Here is a 26,685-nt window from a genome sequence, read left to right on the forward strand (position 1 = left end):
GGGTTAAATTCAGGACATCTGCAAGTGGTTTTAGCTGCCGTGGTTGTCCATAGGCAAAAAAAGGAAATTTTCAACGAATACCCGAAAAAAAGTACAATAAATAAGGGTCCCATTTTCATGCACATGGATGACTACTGTAGCAAATCTCTCATTTTGAATAAATATGGTCAGGGTAATTTACATCATTTAAGCTTAACGATGGAGCGGGAAACTTTATTAGTAGATATATGCACAGTAAGAGTACTAACCACTCGATCTCGGGCGTGCGATCGGCGGCGACAGCAGCGAGCACAAGAACGTCGCAGACTCAGGCAACTCTGCCACACCAACTGCGCCAACATGACAAGTAACTGATCAGAGTCAAAGGGGGAGGCAACCTCAGTCGCTCCTCAAATTCCACAATCAGGTTATATCGTTGGAATTTCCAAATCTGCTGGCTCTCTGCTGAGATTTTGGAGATTGTAGAACTGAAAAAATATTAATAAAAACAGCTTTGCATTAAAATACTGACGAACAAACAAGAGGACATACTTTCTCCAAAAACTGATCTACTCTTTAGGCCTTTGTCATTCAGCTTCATACCAAGCTTCTGCAAAGCAGTATATATGGGCTGAATATGTGATATGCGAGACGGGTGAATAAACTGTGCCCAGCAGTATACACGCTGAATATGTGATATGCAAAAAGGATGAATAACTTCACCCCAACAGTATATATGCTGAATATGTGATATGCGAAAAGGATGAATAAATTCCACCCAGCAGTATATATACACTGAATATGTGATATGCGAAAAGAATGAATAACATCCGGTCACAGTATATATGCGCCAAAGACGTGATATGCAAATAGGTTAAGAATTATATCACTCTCGAGGCACAGTGATCTATGTGTAGATGACTAGAGGACTCACCTGAACATGGCAAAGAGCAGGGTGACCAGCACCAGCTTGACAATGAACAGGTACTGAATGACGATGAGGTAGGTGACATTCCCTCCGTAGGGGCACGGGGAAATCAGAGGCTCTCGGAGTTCTGGCAACACGCAAACAATAAACTAGAGTAAAGACAACAAGTGAATTCAGAGAATTTATATTCAACACTAACCATGCAAAACTTATCTGTGGATAAAGCTGGTTTTGAACTCTACCTGAGAGGCCACTGAATACGGTAGACCACTGGCTGGCCGTGCTCATTTATTTTTTTTCGTGTCGATTGAAGAGAGTGGATAAAACATTAATCGTCAACGGTATTATGACCCTCCCTAAGAAGAGGGCTGCGAAGCTCATTTGTACTATTTTATGTCAGGACATGCCAAAAGCTCGATATACGGTACAAGAAATGTTATGAATCATTGGGTAATTAATGTATTTCACTTGAAAGTCAGATTTTTTCACATGACACATTTTGCTTGATTCTGATGGATTCACTCCTCTGATGGATTTTACAGGGCAGGGTCTTTAAATGATTAACTCTTTTATCAGAAAAACTGGACTGGCATTTTAAGGCCTTTATGTGCTACTGAAAGAGCATATAACAGGCCACACAAACGGGTGCAATTTAGCAGTCCATAATGTTGGCTTTTCAAACCAAAATATACCTTTCAGTCTTGGGCATTTCAATGCCTGAGGAAAACCCTACCTGAACGTGTGATAACATACCTTTACCACAAAAGTCCAGAGTCGCATTAGGGTAGTCAGCAGTACATACAGGATCTCCTACAAAATTAAAGCAGCGTTCAGTGAAAATATTCTCATAGATATTTTACTTTATATTTGACACATATAATACAAAATTGTTTTGGCTATTTTTAAAAACCCCAAACATACAATAAATAACTTAAATTTTGTCCATGGCTAAGTTCATAGCCATAATCATGTCAGATATCTTACAGATATTTTACTTTAAATTATTTTTGGTTTTGTTTTTAATATGCAAACATACAATACATGACATAAAATTTTCACATTTCACAAAGTTCACATTTTGCCTGATTCCAAACAGTGTTCTATTAATCATAGAAATACCTTTACTAAGTCTTTGGAAAGTAAGGTGATATCCTACCAGAAAAGAGTGAAATTTAAAGTCATTTGAAAGTCTTACCTTCAAGGTCATGAATCTGGGTGAGGAACAAAGCAAATAGGGCTCTGGAGAAAGCCTTTCGCAGCATCTCCCATGTAAACGGGTAGTTTGGGTAGATCACCGCCTGAATGGTGATAGCGCCAGAGATCATGAACAACAGAAACATTCGAAACCACGTGAAGAAATCCTTCTTAATCTGAAAAGAAAAAATAAACAAATACCAAACTACGCTGAAAGAATTTATAAATTTAAATGTGGAAACCACAGCATGCAATATGTTCTGATTCTGCGCAACAAATATATGGGATATGGAAGTCCCAATTTAGCGCAGCGCATCTCTTACTTCATGACACAATGGATCTTGTCCACAATGCACTTTCAGTTCCTTCAAGAAAGCTGCATTATTAAATGGAGGTATATCGCCCTGATATATGGCATCATGACTAAACATGACACATAACTAATGAATAGGCAATAAATGGTCAAAAATGAACTAAACTACTCAACAGCTCTCTAATTTGTTGTAAATATATGTACTGACATTCCTGAAAATGAAAGAAATTGCTTGTGACAACTTCCATGGAAAACCTTTTCTGAAAAGCGATCAGTACATATAGGTATTATTGTAACATTCCAACCAGCAACTGCATGTTGTTACAGGACAATGTGACACTTCTGTACACTTACCATTCTCTTTATGTTAATCAGCATAGGCCCCAGGGTGGGGCTGATGGGGAAGGAGACAGCCAGAAGACGGTAGTAGAAATAGAGCAGCCCCAGACTCATGACAAACTTGGCGCTCTGGTAATCCGTGAACTGATAGGAAATCCCTGTCAGTACGACAAAGTGAGGGATGATCCGAACAAAGAGATAAACCCCAGGAAGGTGATGATGAGGATTATCTCCAGTACTGGGTACACCACTGTCATTTCTGGGTATTTCTGAAATGATGAATATTTTATTTATTTATTTACTTACTTATTTATCTGATTGTGCTTTAACTCTACACAACAGTATTTTTCACTTATACGACGGCAGTCAGTATTATGGGTGGAGGTAACCAGAGTGACCAATGAAAACCACCGACTTTTGGGAAATTACTGATGAATCTTACCCACTTATCATGTACAGATATGCACTCCATACTGGTGGAAGACAAGTGGTTTTGAATGGTGGTTAGATTATGCAAATGGCCACATGAGTGTTGTTGATGACTTATTGTCACCAAGGCCCCAGAATCAGTCAGGAGGGGAATCTATACACTCCTTGTCTAAGGCCCATTTTGATGCCACACTTCATGGAAATAATGGACAATAAATTTTCGTTAAATTAATGAAACCTTGATTTTGGAAGTGTTTGCTGACTACAACTGATAAGCCCCTAGCCAAAAAGCTAGATAGTGCCTCAAGTTTTCCTATCTTAACCTAGACATTTTGGTTTTCTCAACCCATAACATGACAGCCATTGTATAATCCAAAAATTGTTGAGTAAAAGACTAATGATTTTTTTTTTGGGGGGGGGGGGGGGGTGGGGTGGAGGGAGGGAGATTGAGGGAGGGCTGGAAGGTGGACTGAAATCAACACAACTTAACAAGTTACACTGTTGCATTTGAAAAAGAACCCCTGCAACTGGCCAGCCCAATCTATGTAGTTTTGTCTCCAAAATCAATTTAAAAAGGCTCCATAAATGGAACTGTTAGTTGATTTTTTCATATGCAAAAAAAGGTTGAGAAATTAGGGTACCACATTTTTGCTGCAAAATCTCACAAAAAATATTTATTTTGCCCATAAAACAACAATTAAAACTAGTATGGCCTTATGGTGATGTTTTGGCTGCACTCACCCGTTTTTTCACAAATGTTGTTCGCATCACCTCCACCAGGATGATCCCAGTCCAGGTAAACACTATCAGATCCAGGTACAGGTTCCCGCAGGTGGGTAAGATCAGGGCCATTGTGAACACTAACAGGAAGGCCATGTAGAACAGCTGAAACAATGTCAGGTAACAAATGTTGAATTCAGGCACATAAGTTGCAGTCAGATACAAATGTTGAAATCAGCTACAAATGTTGCGGACAGACAAAAGTGTCAGGCAACCAATGTTGCTGTCAGGTAACCAATGTTACAGTCAGGTAACCAATGCTGCAGTCAGGTAACCAATGCTGAAGTCAGGTAAAAATGTTGAATTCAGGCACAAAAGATGCAATCAGGTACAAATGTTGAATTCAGGCACAAAAGATGCAGTCAGTACAAATGTTGGGGACAGATAAAAATGCCAGGTAATGAATGTTGCAGTCAGGTATAAATATTGCATTCAGCCACAAAAGTGGCAGTCAGGTACAAACCAGTGCTACACATAAGGGGCGTATTGCATAGCTTATGCCTCAGAAAATGCCCAATACGCATACTTATCATAAGTTTACGCAAGTGAAAACTTATCATAACAAATACACCTAGAAAACATAAGATACTTATGAGTTTCTAAAGGCATATGTACATGCTATTTCGTGTTGATAAGCAGAATCACTTGATAGTTATATATGGGAGATAGCTCTGCAAAACTGTACAAAGTTACAATACATCCCGTTTGACTCATACATTGTCTGGAAACTTGCACTGACTATAAATGATTGGCAAGGTACGAGTCACGCACATTGTCAAGTGAAAGGATGACTAACTTTTGAGATCTTTGTGGAGACTTCCCAAGAAATTTTGGTACCCAAAAGCAGCAAACAACAAGACCTGCATGGAAATTTCAGATCTTTGAAAACTTCACGCATTTCTGCTGAGCATGTTGTTGTTGAACACTATTCAGTCCTGATAACTCATATACAATGCAGCCTTAAACTTATGTGCATTATTTGTAAACTTGAAAGTGGGTCTCTCAATGTGTGAATAGACACCTGATAATATCTTCCATGTGACTTATGGTCCCATTTAATTTTCCCGGACGGACTCGAATGGCCTCAAGTGGGTCTGGGGGAGTCACTTCATTCAATACCTATCAACATCACTGATGATGGCTGTGGTAGGCACATCAAATTCAGAAATAATGAGAATGCTTACAACAAACAACAGACTGAATGGTTTTCTCTGATAAGGCACTGCTCCTCAGGCAGAAGCCAGTATTCTGCTATAATTTGGAGGGGTACTGTACTACGACAAAACATACATATTTTACATCTATAGTGCTGACAAACGTTGAAATCAGGTACAAACGTTGCAGACAGATACAAATTTCAGGTGTAGATGTTGCAGTCAGGTACAAAGTTGCACTCGTCTCTCTCCTGCTGCATGGGTAATACGTTATTGCTTTACCCACATGACGTTAGCACGAAAGCAGGGTAAATTAGGGTACAAACAACAGAGTACATAGTTTAAGCAAGAAGCCTTTTGACAGGAAAGGTACCACATCATGTCCAGTCCAGTAAAATGTTGCAGCCAGGTATAAATTTTTACAGTCAGATACAACTGTCCCAATCACGTAATAACGTTGTAATCAAGTACAAAAGTTGCAGTCATTTACTAAAGTTGTAGTGAGGTAAACACATTGAAGTCAATTATAAATATTGGAGTCAGTGACATGTACATGAACTTGCTTGCAGTGCTTTACCTGGTTCACCCAGAATTTGGTGATGGGAGCATTCCACAGGTAATACAGCTGCTTGTGTAATGGAAGCTTGGGGAAGACCATCTTTCCCATGGCATTTTTCAGAGTTGTCAATCCATACAATCTTATTCTTGGCGATTCTGTCTTCTGAAATAAAGAACGTAATCATTCCGTTAAAATCAGTTGAGGGTTTTTAATTGATATTTTGTAGCATAGTATTTTTCTGTATTAATGTATTTATTTTTTTATTTGATTAGTGTTTTAGACTGCCCTCAAAAATATTTCACTTGTACGAAGGTGGCCACCATTATGTTGGGAAGAAACCGAGCAGAGCCCGGGGGCAAACCCACGACCTTCCTCTGGCAGACCTTTCCACATACAGCTGAAGAGGAAGCCAGCATGAGATGGACTTGAACTCATAGCTGTGGCGTTGGCCAGAGGCAACTTGTCATTACGCTGCACTAGCGCGCAAACCACTAGGCCACGGTATATTAATTTACAATCCTAATTTACTCAATCTGGGTCTATTACATACAGGGATATGAACACAGAGGGTACTTGATATCGAGGTGCAAACAGACTGTCGCCTCTTCATCACAACCTTTATTTACCGTTTGTTATCTTGACAACAAAACAGCATTTCTAATGACGAGTTTTGGAATCGCGTACATTTAATATTAACGTAATAGAGAAGAAACGCAACTCTGTATGGAGAGGAAAACTTCATCCTGAATAACAGAATCCAGAATGAAGTTGTCCTCTCTGTACAGAGTTGGGTTTCTTCTTTATTAAGTCAAACTTATCAGTGGTAGAAATAGTAGCATATCTGTCACGTGTCTATATCTCGCCAGTACCATTTTATGAAAATAATGAACCGCACATGAACAATCGTGTATTTATTTTTTATTTAAATTCCAAGACCTTGTGAAAGGGAAACTTATCATCAGACACAGCGGTGATACAAAACATCTTAACATGACACATTTACACATTTGTGATACCTGGCCTAAGTGAGGTGTTGTTGTTGCTGTTGTTCCACTTTGAAAATACTAGTCTTTCACTTAAATCCTTCTTGCCTGCAGTTACCTTACCTTAAGTTTCCGTAACCTTATAACGTCTTTTAAGTTGTCATAGGTACTTATTATCACTTTTTCCGACATAATAAAATGATATTCGATGATAACAACATCAACAACTCATCCATTGCCAGTTTCATGGTATATACTGAAACAGAGCTTTTGGGGGGGGGAGGGGGGTAGGGGCAAGATAAATGACTTTTCTCACATGTTTCTCTTCTATAGAAGTCAGATGTTTCAGCAGATATTCCTTCTCTTCTTTCTCTGTCTCATCTTCTTCTGGCTCCTCTATAAGAAAATAATATTTATACATCATAAAGGTCCACATGGTCGCGGCGGTGGTGGTGTTCAGTCTCTCATTTTATGTAGCTTAACATATTTTATTTGATTGCTGTTTTACGTCATACTCAAGAATATAAAGCATTTTGATGGCAGGAAACCGGGCAGATTGCTTGGAAAATGCTCGACCATCTGGAGAACCCTCCTGATAACACATCACCAAAGAGGAAGCCAGCATGAGCCGGACGTGAATTCCCAGCGATCACATTAGTGAGAGGCTCACTGTGCTGAGGTAGCATGCTAAACACTGGGCTACAGAAGCCCAACTCTCTCATTTTAAGCTTCAGTGAATACAACACAGAAGTGGCCTGTGGATGATACAAAAGCCAATACAATACAGTTACTTAATGCACTTACGCTCCACGGCAAATGATGTCTGTTTCTTCGGTGGGGGAATAAACGACAACCATACATACATGGGAAACACCATAAAGGCAGACATATATATCTGTAAACAACAACGAGACACAAAAACCCATTTCAGATAGACTCCTATAATGGAAGGACGAGCATACGCACTGTGGTGACAAAATTAAACAATTTAAATTATATTATTTCAGACATTAATGTACCTTGATACTCAATGATTGTAGCCTATATTAATAACAATGTATTATTATACTATTAGTATATTCATACTGTTTATCAATGTTACATTAGAGCTCAGCTATAGCGATACAGATTTCAACTAACAAAAAAACACAAGCAGGGCAGCATGGTTACAACAGAATTTGACGCAAAGTGCAACAATACATGTACATCCACTGAGCATCTGCCAAATTTAAAAGAAAAAAGGATGAAAGTACAATAGTCTTTATTCATGTAAGTGGGTACTGGAAGATCTTTCTCTCACTTGTATGACTTGAGTAGTAGGGGGAGTAGGAGGGTGCGCCAGAACCTATACTCCCCCTACTACTACTTGCACGTCACAAGTCTTTTGTTTACTGAGAAACATGTTGCATGATGCTGTTCATCTGTGACATATTTGGTCTACCCACTGTGACGCAGCACTGTTGACGCAGTAGTTGAATGTCCAGGGTAATTGAAATGACGTAATACGTCTCACTTCAGACTTCTATTGGTATCTCATTCAACTTAAGATCTCTACACAAAATATGCAAATAACTGGATCAGCCAGGACTCACCTTTAGCCACGGCGGAATAGTGAACAACCCCCAGTCCAGTTCCCGTATGACGATCATCCCATACCACCGTTGATTTAACCATCTCTGACAGCACTTGTGCGCGATGAACACACGATTATGACCAATGAAAGCAATCTCCAGGGTGGAGCGATTGTCGTAATCTGGAAGACGTTTACTGAGGATGCCCAGGGCCTGGACGGGCGAGTCCAGGTAGCTCAAGTCAAAGATATCCACTGCCATTTTGCCAAAGTCTCTGAAATGAGAAATATATGAATAGCTCTGACTGAATGATACAGTTCTGTAAAAGATACAGATTTTAACACAATTAACACAGACAGTAAAATAAACAAAATCCCAACAAAAACTTTAATAATTTTGGTCCATAACCTGTCTTGAAGTTTCAAGTGAAAAAAAAAAAACAGTTGTTTTAATAAGTCCAGAAATACAGGACAAAATTTGCCACAATTTGAAGTTTCAAATCAAAACTATTTTGTCCAGATAACTGATATGTAATGGACTGACAGACAAGGTGTAAACCTATACTCCTCTCTGATACCAGTAGCGGAAGGAAAACATGAAATACCCCAATGACATATTCTTGCTAACTATTTTCACCAATCTTGCTGTTTTTCCAAAGCTTTTAATTAATATAACTGTATTAGACCTTTATACAGTAAAATACATGAACTATGATGAAACAGAAATTTACCAGACAATTGTATGGTTACAGTTGTGATTAGAATACAGCCATGTGCTTGGTTATGAACAGACCTAATAATTCATTTATTTGACTGGTGTTTTATGCCATACCCTACAATATTTCACTTATACGACGGGCGAACAGCATTATAGTCAGAGGAAACCAGAACCAGAAGAGCCCGGCAGGAATTTACGGCCATCCACAGGTTAATGGCAGACCTTCCCATGTACAACAGCAGAGGAAGCAAGCATGAGTTGGGCTTGAACTCACAGCGACCACATTGGTGAGAGGCTCCTGTGTCATTGCACCATGCTACGCACTAACCACAGGGGTCACTGACCTAATAAAGCAAATAATATATATCCCAAATTCTTCAAATTTCAATCACCTTTGCAACCTATATTTTGAAAGATTCTGAGAGATGCACAGTTTTATGAAGCTTGTATCTTTAATGACATAAACAAGTCATTTTCATAATAATTGTATGCATAAATTCCACTGAAATGGTTGAAGATTTCCAGTGGTAGCAGTAACTTACACGCCATACTGGCGAAGCTGGTTCCTGAGGTCTCGGTCAGAACAGAACTTGCTCAGCTTGGTAAAAAGGTTACTCAGCAGAAGGGCCATTGGGATGGGGTCATCCACCTTCTGCCACAACAGTTTCGTCAGCTTAATCTTGTTAGTGAGGGCTGACCACATCACCAGCGTGTTCATTGCCTGAGACAAGAAAATGGTTAGAGCAGTCAGTACGGTAATTCTTCAATGTCTTCGCCTGTTTCCAAGATGTTTAATTTGGGTGTAGTACCCTGCTTAGGCTGATAGAAAGTATCCTTTTGTGAAGTCCTAGCACACATGTAGATTTGTTTCAAAAATCAAATTAAAGATGTGCACAAATCACATTGAATATTGCTCTTTCATATAAACAGTACAGATGAATAGCCTGCATTGACCACAAATGTCACAGGGAAAAAAGATGTATTTCTGGTCAAAATAAAACCATAAGCTTTGGCAAGGTTTTATGGAATACATATGTCCTCCAATTTTTTGCTACATGTAAGTAAAGAAAATGGCCAAAATCTGTAAAAATGAAAAACAACTGCCTCCACGTTCAAAAGTCAAACCTGCCATGTCCGCAATGTGTGAACTCATATTTTGTAGCTCTATCTTCCATAGTTTTTAAGGAATAATGTCCACCAACGGTAACAAATCAAAATGCCGCCACTGAATTTGTAACGGGGTCAAAAACGACCTTTAAAAGTCAATTGTCTCTTTATCTTTCAACAAAGCGACACTCGAATTTCAGGATAACCACCACTACACTTGCCACCACATAGCAGTCGCAGTCAAATTAGCACACAGTCACGGACAGTGGCCTTTGAAGTTTCAGGTTGCAGCTGCTTTTCATGGCCAACAAAATGGTAAAATTTCTAAACAACACTTTCTACTTGACATTTTCAGTTTCTCCATTGTTTGTACAGTTACTGCCAATGGGGACACGCTTTCCAATGCAGAATTTCAATGAAACAGATATTTAATGAAGTATGCATGCCTCCGCTAGGTTAAAGCATAGGCCATCAGGTGAAAATTAGCACCCAGCTCCCTTGTAATGTGAGATCATGTGCCATTTCTGTTTAAAAAATGGCGCCCGTCTGAAATGCAAAAGTTACTTTATGGGGAACAGCGTAGTCTATAGCTCATTCCTCTTTGCACTGACATAGTGCTGACTCATTGCAAGAATGGTCATGTCAGCTTGGAACCAGGCTTCAATTGCACGGTAAAAGGTACCCCATTCTTGCATTTCTAGTTTCACAAACTACAAGTACTGTAATTCTTCAACCTTTTCGCATGTTTACCTGGTGATTATTAAACCATGTTCTCAAGGTATTTGTCTGTGTTGACAGATAAAAATACACTTTTTGAGAAGACCTGAAATTGGCTAATCCAACTAACGTAGTCTTGTCTTCAAAATCAAATTAACAATGTGTATAAAATGACTGAAAGTCGGTCTTTCATGCAGGAAAAGGTTGAGGAATTAGGTATCTATAAACAACCGTTCATAGTCCGTTATAAATCTGGTTGTTACCTTCCTCTCGGCTACCTCCACATGGCTGACATATGACTCCAGACTGTTCATAGAAAGCTCGTAGGGATTCACCAAATTATTCAGGTTTGTACATCTTAACAAGAGTCGATTTAACTGACAATTGTTCCCCTCCAGGAAAGACTTGTCCAGACCTTCTGATGGGTCCTGCAACATGAACAAAGTGAGTGAGTGAGTGCTTGGGGTTTCATGTTGTACTTAACATTTTTGTTGCCTCCTTGTTGCAGGACAGATTTCCACAGTTCTTTTATCTAGTGCTGTTTCACTGACGCCTTACCGGAGGCAACTAAGCCGCCCTGCCCGAGCCAGTATACTGATACTGGTCACCCAGTAGTTGCACCATCTTCTTCATGCTGAACGCCAAGCGAGGAGGCTACAACTTCCTCTTTCAAACTCTTATGTGTGACTCGACCCAGAATTGACCCTGGATCTATCGCTCATGAAGCGGCATAAACATGTCATGTCATAAACATGTCATAGAAAAATTCTTGAATATGGCGTTAAACAACATTCAAATAAATAATAAATAAATGTGTACTAACTGTTTGTACCAATTTAACATGACACTTTAATACTAGCCCCTGGATCACAAGTCCAAGTATTAAAATAAGAATTCCTATGGTAGTCACTATTTTTGTTCAGTAAAGTTTTTGGAAGTAAAGTCTGATTTATATCTAAATTAGCCTCAAGATGCTAGGGCCTGGATGTTGTTTTTTTGGAAAAAAAAATGGTAAGAGAGACTAGATTTGAAAGGATAAATTTCTGTCTTTGTTGCACACATTTCTTCAGGAACTTAAGGTAACACTTTCGTTCAATATTCTGTTTAATAACAAAATTTTGTCATTTCTTCCCAATGAAAGGCAAATTTCCAATAAGAATATTAATGTCGTATCATACTATAGATGCTGTAACAGCACAGCTCCTGCTTTAGTGTAAGAAAACAATTACAATGTTAAAATTCCTTATTTTTCTGTACTTCTCAAGAACCTGGCCAATTTTTCTAAATTTTCCAGGGTCTGGAATTTTTATTTTCATTTATCAAGTATTTTCCAGGTTTTACATGCTCTGAATGAATCCTGAGTGACCTCAAGGGGGGTATTTCAGAGGAGCCACAGTCTTCACAACAAAAAGTTTGCCAGGTAATTAAGAGAACTCACAACAACTTTGCCAAGGACTTTCTGTAGGCAGACACCGTAAAAGAGATCCAAATCCTCAGCATTCTCAAATAAATGCTGTAGTCGTTTGTGGTTGAGATATTTGTGCACTTGAAATCCATGCTTTAAAAACAGGCCCACAAACTCTTCTCTGTCGCGCTGCATCAATGCCTGCTCAAACAGGTAATTCTCAATCTGCAAAGACATTTTACAGTTGTAATTAATTATTAATTAATAATCATTGGGATTAATTTTGAGCCAAAGAAATAATTCACATGTTTATTTCATGGTTCACACAATATATTAACTGAAATATAAAACTGACTTCAAAGACTTGAGGATATCCAGAACAATAGTAAACTCAACTAACATTTAACTTTTTCCAGGAGTATCGTTCCAAGATGGCTGACTCAGCAAGGTCACACAAGTTCCAATCCACAGTGAGTTGAAGGTCACGTAGTATGTTTTCCACCAGTTGTTTCCCAGTTCCTCTTTTCTCCGCTGCAAGCACACAGCACTTCATTACAAAACACACTGATTCATAAAGGAACACTGACAACGTATTCTCAGGCGTAAACATTTGGTTGTGGTGTAGCATTTTCTTTCATCATTTAAAAAATCTCTATGTTGCAAAGTCAGAGAATAAAAGTCAGTTCAGCATTGTTACATGGTTTGGATCTTCTGCCAGTTCTTCTTCAGTTTTGAATATTTTCACCTTTATAAATGTATAACAAATAATAATAAAATTTGCAATTTCTTTATGTTGCCCAAGACAACAAGGGCGACTAATGAATTCACTCAAAGGCAGTATCAGATTGCAAAATGGACAGAGATCATCAAATGTTTGATTTCATCTGTAACTTCATTTAAACCTGGTACATGTATTTCCAATAAAACACCACATCAGTACATTCATAAAACCTGGCCCCTGCACTTTCATCAAAATCGCACCCTGTACATTTATCAAAACTTGAACTTATACTTTCAACCTGGCTCCTGTACTTTCATCAAAAGGTGTTCCCTGTACATGTACTTTCATCAAAAGGTGTTCCCTGTACATGTACTTTCATCAAAAGGTGATCCCTGTACTTTCATCAAACCCTGGTCCCTATACTTTTATCAAAACCTATCCCTTGTACTGTCATCAAAACCTATCCCCTGAATTTTCATCAAAATCCTAGCCTTTGTACTCACATTTGAACAGAGCCTGGAGGATGTACTTGCTAAGTTGCAGGAGATCGGTGTCCCACTGTGTCACATCCACCACAGTCAGGAATGTCTGGGTTCCCTGAAAACAGGACACGTAAGAGAATCGTAAGAATTAAAGATCATATACATGTACAAAAGAAGTTCTGTTTTTCGACTTGAAAAAAAAAAAAATCACAGCCTGAAAAAATTTAGCATATCAGGTGACTGACAAGAGCGGGATTTGAACATACAAGCCTTACTGGACAAGGGGTAGACACTTGGATAGCTCAAGGAGGTAAGACCATGAAAACCAGCTTATCCCTGTGGTCCAGATAAGGGCTGGATAAGCCTAATTTATGCATGTAAAATTTTCCAACACGGCAACCCATACATTAAAACAAAATCTGTGTACCATATCTGTACAAGAGAAGCTACGTGAGAAGCAAGTTTCCTTAAATTTAAACTTAGAAGTAATCTTTACCAGTCTTGATTTATAGGTGAATACAATATTTTTACTGAAAAGAAATTACCTAAACTTCCCAAACAACTATTAAGCAGCCCTATATGGTGAACGAATCAATCAAAAACAAGCAAAATTACAGGTGTAATCAATAATCAGTTATCATGGGCATGTTTACACTAATTTTCCAATCAGTAATGATACGTATGATCACTATGAAATGACATTCAATGAAAATATACTGCTAACTGACCAGCACTTCTGGAGGTACTCACTATAACTTTAGATACGGGAGTAAAATTTTTTGATATTTTGAGCTCTTCCGAATGGTGACCATGACAAGACTTGAGGTCATCCCTTATGATTTAAAGGTGTGAAATATATCAAATTTTATTTTATATCATTGTGAAACAAGGAAGTGGATAATATACAGGAAACCATCACATGTATCTGAAATTATGAATATTTACATGACAGAAAGTTATCTTTCAGATGACCTGGGCTCAGTTTGAGCTCATTTTTATTGGTAGCTTTTAAAAACGAGTGAATGACCAATCATTTTGACCCCTGAGACAGAGTGAAAAAAAAACAGCATAGTGAAGCCTATACATATTTGAACTGTGCACGTTTTATGTAACATTTGGCAGGGAGGCAATACACATTAACCCTCCGGCTGTACGTTTTGAAGATTCAGTAGGTTTTATTTCTGGATGTAAACTCCTGGGATGATTTCCGGTATTTGTCAAAAATAAATAAATGAATCTGAATTTGAACTTAAGTGACTGGTTGCGTATAGAATCTTAAAACAGCAGATGGCTGGTCAATTTAGCAACATTTTACCACTGTCACGGGTACATATATTGTATCTGCAGGGAAGCTTGAGTTGACATTTTAGCCAGCACTGTGTTCCTGTGTGTCACTGAAGGCTTTTCCAGGAACAACCACAAAAAACCCTGATTTTCTAGGTATTTTTCCAGGTTACTTTAAATTTCCAGACTTTTCAAGATTTTAAAGGCCTTATATGAACCCTTCAGATTCCAATGATCTGTGAAGGAGGTGAAATAGAAACCATCAAAAGTTCCTCACAAATTTGGAACAAAATTTACAACAAGCCAGCATATACAGTGTGCCAACTAAATTGCTCAGCTCAGCTATCACAGACAGGTTAAACAGGTTTGAAATGTATGACCAATGCAGTTGCCTAATCATGACCACAATACAAATGTACAGTGGCCTATTTGATCAGTCACAAGTAACAAGATTGAGAGCTGAGGCAACAACCGGATAACAATTACCATTCAGCTATCTGATCAATTATCCCCAGCACCATCACTGTTACATGCACTTTGGTTTAGCCAACTTTGCCATTTCCTGCTATACTCCTGTGCATATCTCCCTCACGGTAACTCATAAGCATGGTAAACAACCTAAAAATTTTGTGAACTCAAAATGTGAAGTTTTAGAGGTAAATATATGTTACAAAAATGTTACGTTTGGGGCTGAAACTTCTACCTTCCAAACAAACCTCAAAACAACTGAGACAAATGGAACTATTAGAATCTGGCAAATGTGTGCTATTTATGTCATGGGCGAAATCTTAGGTCATTTACACGTACTTAATAGGTCTACTCACATCATGAGCCAGCCCTACACATTCCATAATCTTGTCCCTGTAGGTCGTCCTCAGGGCATCGTTCTCCTGGAGTTGTGAGGGAAACGCATGGCCTACTTTCCTCATCAGCTCTGGCTTCACTGACGTGGCTATATGTTCAGGGTCATTCCTGTCAACAATCCCTTCTCACATAAAAAGTCATGACATGACACATCCTATAATCTAAACTTCACAATAAACAGAAAGGTGACAACTATATTACCTAAGGACTCCTTCATCGTCATATTACTGAAAAATGGTTAAGTAGGATGTTAAACCCCAAGCAATCACTCACACCTTGACCGAGAATGGTAGTAACCCACTTCTCATGTGACAGTGATTCATTAAGCACCTGAATCACTCGGCCGTTTTATTAACTTTTAATAAGAACACAAATTCTCACCCAAAATGAATAATTGTACACTATCTGAGCCTATTCCATACAAAGCTATTTCAGTTTAAGTTTCATGTAACTATCATGGCAAGACAAGTTGGCCAGGGTAATATACAATCAGCCCATCCTAGAACCACTTTGAGAAAGAACATGGGCAGATTCCATAAAGCCATATCTGACAAAGACAAAATTTGACATACAATTTTAGATCTAAGATTCAGATATTTCTAGACATCAAAATTAAAAATTCTGACCACCTGACATATGTTACCATAACAGAAATGTGTCAAACTTACAACTTTCAGTACCAAAAACCTGAGTATTATGAGGTTTTGAACGTTGACTCAAATCAGAAAATGATCACGTAGAATTATAAGTGTATACATGCTATCTCTAGAGAAACGTATCTAAAATTTAACTTTTAAACTGAACATTGTGAAGAGATTTTAAATTTTGACTAGTCAGAAATGGTTGTATGGAATTGGCTCAAGGGCCTGTGTAATGCACCTGAGACCTTGACTACTCACCTATCATGGACGCCCTCGTAGGCGAAGGCAACAAGGTCCGCAGCATACCCACTGCCCTTGATCACCAGCACAGGCTTTCTCCTCTTGAGCAGGTTGAGGGTGTGATCAATCTCCTCCAGGCCCCCTTGTACCAGGATAGCCACCATGGGTGTGGCATGGTCCGTCGTATCAGCACCCCCTTGTGCTACAAACACAACACAAAGAGATTCAGTGCTTATCCATGACCTTGTGTAGTAACTATAAGTAATAACTGATTATATTATTTCTTTATTTTAAGTCAACCAAGGCAATGTCCTATTTTGTCGAAAATAAAATAAAAGAGATACAAAGACTGTAAGATATACAAACCTGCATGCTAATGAGTTAGGATAGACAAGTTTATACCAACTCAAGAGATCGAATGCTTTTATACATATCGTAATCTGATAACTATTTCATGCATTATTGAAAGAAGCCTTGTCTGAGATTTTAAGCAAGAAGTTTAATCAATGCAAATTCAATGAAGTTTTTGCTAATACTCTGGAATAGCCCAAATGATTACCTTTCACAAAATATCACCCTTATCTGTGCATGTATTATGGTTCAAAATTAGTCATGAAGTTTTAAAATTTATAATGTGGGTCCCTATGACTTTGGAATAATTTTACCACTATAAATACGAATCTGATATTTTGAGCTACAGCCTGGCAAAGAGAGAGAAAAAAGAACCAAGTATGGATTTTTGCCTCAAATGTCGGGTATAACTTCTTCATATATCACAGCAGCCAAGTACAATAGCACAATCACTAAAACCAGATCCACAAGTCAAACCTGGATTGAAATATGTGACCTTAACAGCAAAGCACAAGCTGCAAGAGAACTCATTAATTAGACAGAATTTGTCTGCCTGACGTCTTCAACTAATTTTATTGCATGTCTCGAGAATGAAGACTGCAGACTTACAGTCACTTCCCGTAGTTACGGTACGGTACTTTCGTGGTCGTCCAACTGGGGTTAGAAAACGGTCCTCTAATTTGTTCCTGAAATCTACCCAGTCAAGACGCTTCTCCGTACCATCCAATAGAAGGAAGTGAGTGTGGTTTGGATTCATGTCGCAGTTCTTTGTGAAAGACTCTGTACTTCCCTGGAGAAAGAAATCAAATGCCAAGAATCATGATGATTTTTGATGAACCATGATGTCTCACAGAAACCATGATGATGTCTCACAGACACCATGATGATGTCTCACAAAAATCACGATTTGTCACAGGAACCATGATGGATGGCGGTTTATGAACATTTTGACTAAAGGTCAGAAATTATCTTCTTGCACTTTATTTGAGATCACTACGTCTTCAGAAGATTGGTATGAAAAGTGCATCAGAACAGACCCCAAAAAATGTTTTATCTTCTGTGTAAAGTCACACTATGTTTTTTTGCATTGAAGTCAAAGCGAAGCCAAATGTTCCTTCATGACACAACTTAACCATTACAATACGGTAAATCATGCAATAATTCATTAACTAGTATTCTAGTTCTGTTGGGGCCTATCAAGAAAAAGCACAGATATCACCGAGCATCCCCAGTACTGTATTGTTCTGTGTTTGATAAACATGTCAACTGACGATGTGCCTAAATTTATGTAAGACAATGACTTGTCACCACAGGGCTATACTGAACAATGTTACAAATAAGTGTATACAGTACCCGTCTGCCTGAACGGTTAGCGATGTCTCTCAACAGGACTCCGATAACCGTAAGTTTGGGCAGTTTGGTCGGAGGTTTGACAGAGTCTGGCATCCCAATTGCAGGGTCACACTCCTGTAGTTTCCGTCTGCCCATCTCCTCCGCCACAGCATCACCAACAAGCTTAGGCACCCCATAGTCTATACCATCCGTCAGAACCCACATAACAGTGGAATTAGCTGCCTGCAGAAAATAACAAAAACATACAAAATGTCCAGAGTCAGAGAAATGACAAATGTTCTGGGTAGGAGTCTACCCCCACTTGAACTTTGAGTGTAGCTTAACAGCTCTTTTTCTCAAAAATGAATCAGTTTAATTGTAATAATAGTGGTAACAAAGTATAACAAATTTGAATTGTTTTACTTGTGTGCTTTTTGAGGTATTCTGCTGCAAATCATGCAAACATCCTGACAAATGATGACTCACCTTCCTATGCAAAACAATTTGGCCTCAATGCATTTGCATTTGCAAGGGGTTATCAGTATACAAAAAAACACATAGGGGAAAAAAAAACCTGGTAATACACAGAAACTACAATAGAATTTTAGGGGATGTATCAAGAATATTCAGGAGTCCCAATGTGTCGTGTCTGTATTCTAGAATTAGGCACTTAAAAGTTTCATAAAATCTTTTATCAAAATGTGCAGTATAAAGCATGTTTCTATTGACCATAAATGTACAAGTATAAGAGGCCATACCTTAATAAGACCTTTCTGAAAATCATCAGCGACTTTGGAGTTGTTGAAAACTGTGGAATGTTCCACCCCAGAAATAACGGACAAGATCACTTTTGGCGTCCTCATCTTCCACTTCATGGACATGAAGTGTGCTATCAGATCAACTGGGGTTTCATTTGTGGCACTTATATACCGGCAACACTGAAACAACAACACCACATTATTTAGAACATTCATCTATGAGAATCTGTAAAATATCAAGGGAGCTTACAGGTCTATTTGGCATCTCATCAGCTTACCACTGGCCCATTTGTAGCAAGCTTCTACCATTCCACAACTACTGACCTGAACTTCTCTAATTTATCAATATGGTGACTGCTGTGATGTAAACTAAAGTTTGTAACAATCTTATTTTTGTGTACTTGGAGTGATTTAACAAATTTGCCTCACGTTATAAGACCAGGAAAAGACTTAAAAATTCACTGTGAATACATGTACATCCAGATGCAAAATACAGGTACAAATACAGGTATATGTAATCCTTTAGTGGCACAGACTAAGGCCAGACTAGGGGCTTGCTAGTAACTTGCCAATGGGCTGCCTGTAGAGAACTTTGCCTACCTGGTACAGCATTATAACAACATTACCAAATGCAATGAATGAATGAATGAATGAATAAATGTCTCGGGTTTAACTTTGTACTTAACAATTTTTCAATCACATGACGAGGAGTCATTATGTGTGTGTACACATATTGTGTCTTTTGGTGGCACGATATGTCCATGCCGCCAAAGTGCTGCTGGCGCCACTGAAGTATCATGCCAAAGACACCAGACATGACACCCCACTCAGTCACATTATACTGACACCGGGCTAACCTGTCCTGTTTTCTTACTCTAACCTGTCAGAACTGAGTGCCAAGCAAGGCGACAACAAGTACTATTTTTAAATTCTGGATAGTTAATAATCAAATTTATTAATTTATTTACTTAGTTGGTTGATTTTTAATGAAAAAGAATTTTCTGCTAGACCTCGGTTGTCACAAAGACAAAAAGGTATGCTTTTTAAATTTCATGCGGGGTACTTTATCCACGTATATATATTTATATGTAGTCTAGTATTTTCTTTCCTTGGTAAGCTAAATTAGTATAATATAGTGGCTTTTATTGTGCATGTACACGAACATCATAACTAAGCCTCCACATGACAAGGAAATACAAAATCTCATGGTTTTCTTCTCTAAAACTTTGTAAAATACATGTATGTTGGGATATGTGCCACAATAACTCAGTGGATCATTTAGGTGTTGCACGGAATTATGAGTGGTAATAAAGCGTACTATAGGGCAACATGTGCCCACACAACGTGCTGTAAACTTACTGTAATTCTTCAACCTTTTCGCACGTTTGCAAAGTGTTTATTCAAGCATATTCTGAGGGATTTTTTCTGTACTGACTGATAAAATCATACTTTTAGTGAAACCTTGAAACTGGACAATCCAACCAATGTAGTTTTGTCTCCAAAATCAAATTACAAATGTGCATAAATTTCTCTGAAAGTTGCTCTGAAAATTACCTTGCCATTCTCAGCCTTCTCGCCAAACCTTATCAGACCTTGATCCACGCTTCCCTCTGCTTCGCTCTTCAAGGCTTCATGATCCAGATTCTCAAACGACTCCATGCTGGTCACAGTGGCATGGTTCACATCGGGGGACAAATGGGTATCAGAGCCACCTGAAGAAAAGCCCCAGGAGTGCCTCTTGTCATCTCTGGGGGATGGAGATGAAGGCGTACCCACTATTATAGCAGGTGAAGAATGGGTGCCATGTAAATCCAGCCCAGGCTTCTCCATCTCTTGCAAAGGACCCATTTCTATTGCTTCTGGTGAGGTGGTGAACTCAATACCCCCCTCTGTCCCCTCACCGGTATCCAGATGGTCTGCTTCGCTGCTGGATGCGCTGTCGCAGCTGAAGTATTCCGAGCGGCCGGAGGCGCGCGAGTGCCTATGCTCCATGGTGGCGCAATGTGTCAGGAGAGGATCTCACTCAGCGTCATCTACATCTACAGGTACCTGGCCTCAGCCGTCACTATCTGTTCACAAAGCAAGAATTAAAGACTGAAAATCACTGTTCATGAAAATAGTGCGCTTTATTTTTTAAAACATTTTATCAACCTAGAAAAATGCATTTAAAAGTCTGGATTCATGAGATTTTAGTTTTTCCTGAAGAGCTATTGAAGATTGAGAACTGGTGTGAAGCATTTCACTATAAAATAATAAAAGCATCATGCAAAACAGGCACAGAGCAGTAAACAACAAGAACAGAGTAGTCAATAACAGGCACAGAGCAGTAAACAACAGGCTTCACTGCAGAACATGTTGGCCCATTTCATGTCTAAAGTCTTATTACCTCTGCCTTAAAAATAATGACAAAGTTCAGTCTCACCAACATACATGAACTACTGACCCATCAACATCTCAGATTTAATTGGTCCTTTAAATACGAGCTATTGTAAACAGTATTTCTCCTATGATAATTTCATCCAAATTTGGGTGTCTCCAAAAAATCCTATTGGCCGATGTGTTACACCATTACCTCCAACTTGTGAGCATGTACATGGAAGTTACTGAATTCATTTTCACTGAACATGCAATTTATTTCATGCATTACAACTCAGAAACACAATTCTAAAAAATTCAAACACGGAATGAAAATAAAACCGAAATCCACTTTATATTTTGTATAACCTCCATGTTTATCTGATTTTCCTGTTTTTCTAGGTTTTTGGATCATGTAAACATGTTTTTAATACAAAAAATAGCCAGGATAAACCACATTTTCCAAAAAACAGATGACTTAATCTTTCAAGTTTTTATTTTTGTACCAAAAACATTTCCATCTCCCAAAACATTAAAAAATATTTACTCAGTACATAAAACAACAATTAAAATTAGTGCGACCTCACCCAAGAGTTTTTATTTTCTTTTCTCTTTTCTCTTATTAAACTCAACATGCATGGTAAATTACAGATTAAAATCGACTCACTGAACATAAATTAAATCGTTCTCCTACTACGGGAATGTGAAAGAATATTTTCCCCAGTAACCCATTATAGATCTTGCAAATTTAGATTTAAGTAACTACTGTAATTCTTCAATCTTTTCGCATGTTTTATAAAATGATACTTTTTGTGAATCCTTGAAATTGGCCTATCCAACCAATGTAGTTTTGGATCCAAAATCAAATCAAGAATGCATAAATTGCACTGAAAGTTGTTCCTTCATGTGCAAAATGGTTTAGGAATTAGGGCAGTATGGCATCATATAGTAACCTTCTAAGGCGTTTTTTTGATATCACTAGATACTAGATACTCATGACAACCCATTCTCCTTTCCCAAATATGGTCTAAACTGAATGAGTAATTTTAAAGTGAAAACCTGAAAACCTGAAAACTTTATCTACTGCTTAACGTGCTTACACAAGTGAGCTAAAAATAAGGTTTAATATGCTATACAGGAGATTTTTGGAATAAAAATCATATTCAACAATATAATTAAATCTGTATTTATCAAGAATAGCTCATATCAATGCCTTTCAGAAAATATCAGACTTTTCTACCTGTACTATTTATAGAGTTAAAATGATTCAAAGTTTTCAAAAATTTTAGCTCTGTAAATTTTAGAAATTTACAGATTTTGAACAGTAAAACATGAACTGATGTGGCTAATCGTTTGTGAGAGGTAATAATTTGGGTTGTCCTTAAATAAAACATGTATTTGAGTGGAGATGTGCTAATCAATTTTGAGCCAATAATCTCCTTTATAAATAGTCTCTTTAATATAAAGAATTCATGCAGATGTAAAATCTACTTTTCCACTGTACAAGTAGGCTAAGCTGAAGCAGACATCATGCTGAACACAGTTCCGACTCTTAAGCAAATATCTCCCCTCCGTGGAGCTTTGTATATACAAGACAAAAATGACAATACAAAAAAAGTCAAATGAAATATTCAAGAGCAAGAATAAAAATATTGATTCAGTAATGATATGATCTTGCACATTTGCTGTGTACTGAAGTACCTGATTGAGCACAGCTGACCGCATGCACAGTACACCTCTACAACTACTGTACAGGTGAGAAAGGCTCACATCTCCAAGTGTTCACAACATTCGATGTCACACGTAAACTACAGCATCTGTAACATGAACAGGTCAAGCTTTATGCAACATTAACACACTTCATGAAAGGACAGGTGCAAGAATGTAAACAGATTTACATTCCAGCCCATTCCATTACAAATCACAAGCATATACCTGTACGTTGTATTAAAATGGGCCAAAAAAATATGTTAAAATGAGTCATAATGAGTACGCACATTGTACATGTGCGATAAAAAAAATATGTGGTTGCATTAAATTCAGTGAGAGGTGCTGGCCCGCTCAGATGAATAAAACGCACTACAACTGTCAGGCCCTTGGCCAGGGCTTGCATGTTTGAATCCTGCTCAACAATTCAGGTCCCGGGATCACAAAACAATCTTAGACTTGAGAGAAAATTTCAAATAACTTTAAAATTGTTATTTCTCAAGTAACATTCTGGGCAAGCTATCCTCAAACATATTCCAACGAAAATAACAGGAATGAACATACCAAGTTTAATGACTGAAATTTTGACTTAAGTCTAAGATCACCTGTGATTCTGGGGCCAGACGCAGCTTTGAGTCAGAAAGTTTGCTAGCTGCCTGGCAAAGACAGCTGGTTTACTACAGGCAATCCATAAACCCATACACCTGACCACCATTATATAAGTGAGAAATTCTTTAGCATGGTGTTAAACAAAAATGAAACAAAGAAATAAATACAATGTCCATGGGCTTGCACAAAACAATAAAGAAGAATTTATATGTGCTATAATGGTAATCAAAGCACCACAAAGACAACATGTGTTGCTGAGGCAGAACAGAAATGAAATTCTCTCATCACAAACTAAGTTATCCCGTAACTGCACTTAGGTACAACAATGATGAAAATCAAATGACAATGAAAATCTAGACAATCATGGCAGGGTATCTACGTACATCTGGCCCCTGTCGGTCAGTAATTTTATAAAATTCCTGACGTCTTTGACAAGCATCTACTGGTTCTAGATCAGGTCAAACAAGGATCAAAAAATGCTTTCCATAAACCTGCCAAAACATCAGGTAAATCTACAAGTACACACTTATTGATCCACCAAGTGCAATGTGTCCCCCACCCCTCACAACGTGTGCTGCTTCCCCCAGCCAGGGGGCAGAACCACTTATTCTATTGTAGCTGTTTTCCACTAGAGCATTATGCACACCATGTGGCTGCCAGAGAGGGTTCTATCACAATGCACTGACTGACCCCATAAATCGCGATCCTCCTGAGGGGCAGCAGATGGGAAAAGGGGAACATGATGTTCATATCGTCTACACTCCAAGAAAAAGTCTACACCCCAAGAAAAAGTCGGATGTTAAAATGCCTGAACTCAAAAGAGAATGATATGCAGAACACACATGCATGTGTGTATTTATCTGATCGGTGTTTTAGCCCATCCTCACAAACATTTCACGACACCGGCCAACATTATGGTGGAAGAAAACTGGACAGAGCCCGGTGAAAACCCATGACCATCCGCAGTTAGCTGGGAATTTATATCAACCACAACCAAAGTACGTGTACCCCATTCTTCTAAATCCTATGATGCACACGTATCTGGTCTCCTCATTTTAACCAATACACATGTAACTGGAATAGGAACACAGTTTCCCTTTCCTAAAATCACTCGTCGAAACGCAATCAGGGAGCCAGGCAGAATGACTCTTCTCAGTGTGGTTGGGAGAAGTAGGGACCTAGGGGAAGGGGGGAGGGGAGAGGAGGATGTCCCCTTGAGTTCCAAATTTATACACGTATGCTGAGGACACACACGTAGAGGACTTCAGTGAGTCAATCAGAGACTTGAGGGTGAGCTACACCAAAGGTCCACATGACAGTAAAACACGTCGTTTCCGTCTGTGATGTAACTTCATATATTACATCATATATATTATAAGCACACATACACCGGTAATTGTGACGTAATAAAGTGAAGAACTAATGAGTTCACAGCTTTGCACCATCTTGATACAGGGGGGAAGGAACATTACAACTTCCCTATTGCTTTTCTCAGGGCTTTTATGCAGTTTGGGACAATGACTTAAATGTACATGTAAGTCAACTAAACCACATTATTATTTCATGCACATCTGTCAAGTTTCACAAAAAAAAGGGAGTCCAAATTCCCTTTTCAAACGCCAATAAGCTGAAGAATAATTCATTTAATGGAACCAAAGAATTGAGATTGCTCAATTAAAAGTAATAAAATTTTTGACATAAAGGTGAAAAAGCAGGTTTTTCTTCACTGATAATGATGACATCTCGCTGGCTGGAGTTAGATACGTTTGTTATTACACAGCCCAACTGTTATTATCCATTAAGATACATTATTATTAAGATACATTTTGTTTTATTACGTGCACGTTCCAAGCCGAGCTCAGCGGAATGACATCATAATACAAGTTCAGTCAACTTTAACAGTCCTACGTCACACAACAAGACACGACATCACACAAGATGTCATGTGCGAGGTCACGCTATATACATGAACACAAGTCTGTAAAGGTCGACAGGTAAAAGCACTACTTAAACTTGTTAAAATACACAAAATCATGATATTGGCTTTCGCGTCTTGTGGGTTATCATTTTCACCTCTCAACAGAAAAATATTTATGACATTCAACTGTAATTCAATACTGTAAAAATTCCATACCCATGCGCTCATAATTGGTCTGGTAAGTTATATATATTAAGACCACTAGAATCACTAATATGAGTCAGAAGTTGAAATCAATGATGTTACCAAGCTGCCAACCAACCCCTTTAAACTCAGAATAAAAATCTTGTATAATTCTTTTTCACCTGAAATAATTCTTACAAATTTATTCTTTCCTGACTTTTTAATTCTTTCTTTTTTTTAAGTGCGAGCGACGTGCAGACAGTTATAGGTTTCCCTTCGGGCTCTGCCTGGTTTCCCTCTACCATAATGCTGGCTGCAGTCGTATAGTGAAATAGTCTTGAGTACAGCATAACACAGCGATAAAATTAAATTCAATACAATTTTTTTCTTCTCTGGTCGTAGAAAGGCTTTAGCAAGAATCATCAGTCAAATACCTGTATGTGTATGTAATTCATAAACCTGTCTCAGGCCTGACAGGTACCTTGCCAAAGGGGTCTGGCTATTGTACATTATGCTATCCCTGTACACAATACTCCCAGGTTTTCTTTCGTCTAGTCTCCACAATTTCCAAGATGACAGGCTACACACAATAAAAGACTTATATGATGGAGAGGAAAAAAAAAATCTAATTAAATAACAAACATGGACGTGTGTATGTTACACACATATTAGGTCTGTTAAGAAATTACAGTTTTGTTAAACAAAACAAGATTGATGAAGATGAATAACGTAAAATAAAATAATTACCTGTCCTATGTATCAGCAGATAGCATCAGAAGAGCGTATATATACAAGTATATATATACACATAATATATACGTAGATATGTCTTAATTCAGCCGTGCTAGCTAATGCCCATATCCCTATGTACATGTATCAGAAATGACTGGAAAACTCTGGAGAATTGTTCAATTTTTCGTAAGCATGGGACTTCAATGTATTTATACACATGAATACGGTTCCCTGGCAGACAATCCAACTTTCTGCCACCTTAGATATGACGTGGTGCACACATAGTAAAGCTGCCATGAGTTAAGATTCTTTGGGTCTCTCACTAAAAAAGGC

General features: G+C 38.2%; 2 protein-coding genes across 3 annotated transcripts in view; both read right to left on the reverse strand.

Annotated features, from left to right (window-relative positions):
- The window catches only part of LOC135472705 (transient receptor potential cation channel subfamily M member 8-like), a 37,058-nt gene extending 14,036 nt beyond the window's left edge, over positions 1-23,022 (reverse strand). Inside the window, exons 1-15 of one of the 2 annotated variants that reach the window (XM_064752336.1) lie at positions 22,905-23,022; positions 20,403-20,917; positions 18,849-19,028; positions 18,112-18,333; positions 17,368-17,548; positions 16,426-16,609; positions 15,487-15,634; positions 13,400-13,493; positions 12,576-12,706; positions 12,209-12,400; positions 11,034-11,198; positions 9,489-9,667; positions 8,251-8,503; positions 7,463-7,553; positions 6,975-7,054 (exon numbers count right to left, since the gene is read on the reverse strand). In XM_064752336.1, coding sequence (XP_064608406.1) covers positions 6,975-7,054; positions 7,463-7,553; positions 8,251-8,503; positions 9,489-9,667; positions 11,034-11,198; positions 12,209-12,400; positions 12,576-12,706; positions 13,400-13,493; positions 15,487-15,634; positions 16,426-16,609; positions 17,368-17,548; positions 18,112-18,333; positions 18,849-19,028; positions 20,403-20,840 — 2,538 coding nt within the window. In that variant the 5' untranslated portion in view covers positions 20,841-20,917; positions 22,905-23,022. Of the gene's footprint in view, positions 1-6,974; positions 7,055-7,462; positions 7,554-8,250; positions 8,504-9,488; positions 9,668-11,033; positions 11,199-12,208; positions 12,401-12,575; positions 12,707-13,399; positions 13,494-15,486; positions 15,635-16,425; positions 16,610-17,367; positions 17,549-18,111; positions 18,334-18,848; positions 19,029-20,402; positions 20,977-22,904 lie in introns of those variants that run through there. The other variant, XM_064752337.1, reaches the window with a different exon arrangement.
- LOC135472317 (transient receptor potential cation channel subfamily M member 4-like) lies at positions 308-6,850 on the reverse strand. The gene is made up of 9 exons (XM_064751777.1): positions 6,782-6,850; positions 5,694-5,837; positions 4,759-4,822; positions 3,924-4,067; positions 2,769-3,022; positions 2,103-2,277; positions 1,661-1,717; positions 914-1,034; positions 308-467 (listed from the first exon to the last, which is right to left on the reverse strand). Exons 1-9 carry the CDS (start codon positions 6,848-6,850, stop codon positions 308-310), a joined length of 1,188 nt encoding a protein of 395 aa, XP_064607847.1.
- Positions 23,023-26,685: the final 3,663 nt, after the last annotated feature.

Source organism: Liolophura sinensis, chromosome 8 (assembly GCF_032854445.1).
Source record: "Liolophura sinensis isolate JHLJ2023 chromosome 8, CUHK_Ljap_v2, whole genome shotgun sequence".
NCBI classification, from domain to species: Eukaryota; Metazoa; Mollusca; class Polyplacophora; order Chitonida; family Chitonidae; genus Liolophura; species Liolophura sinensis.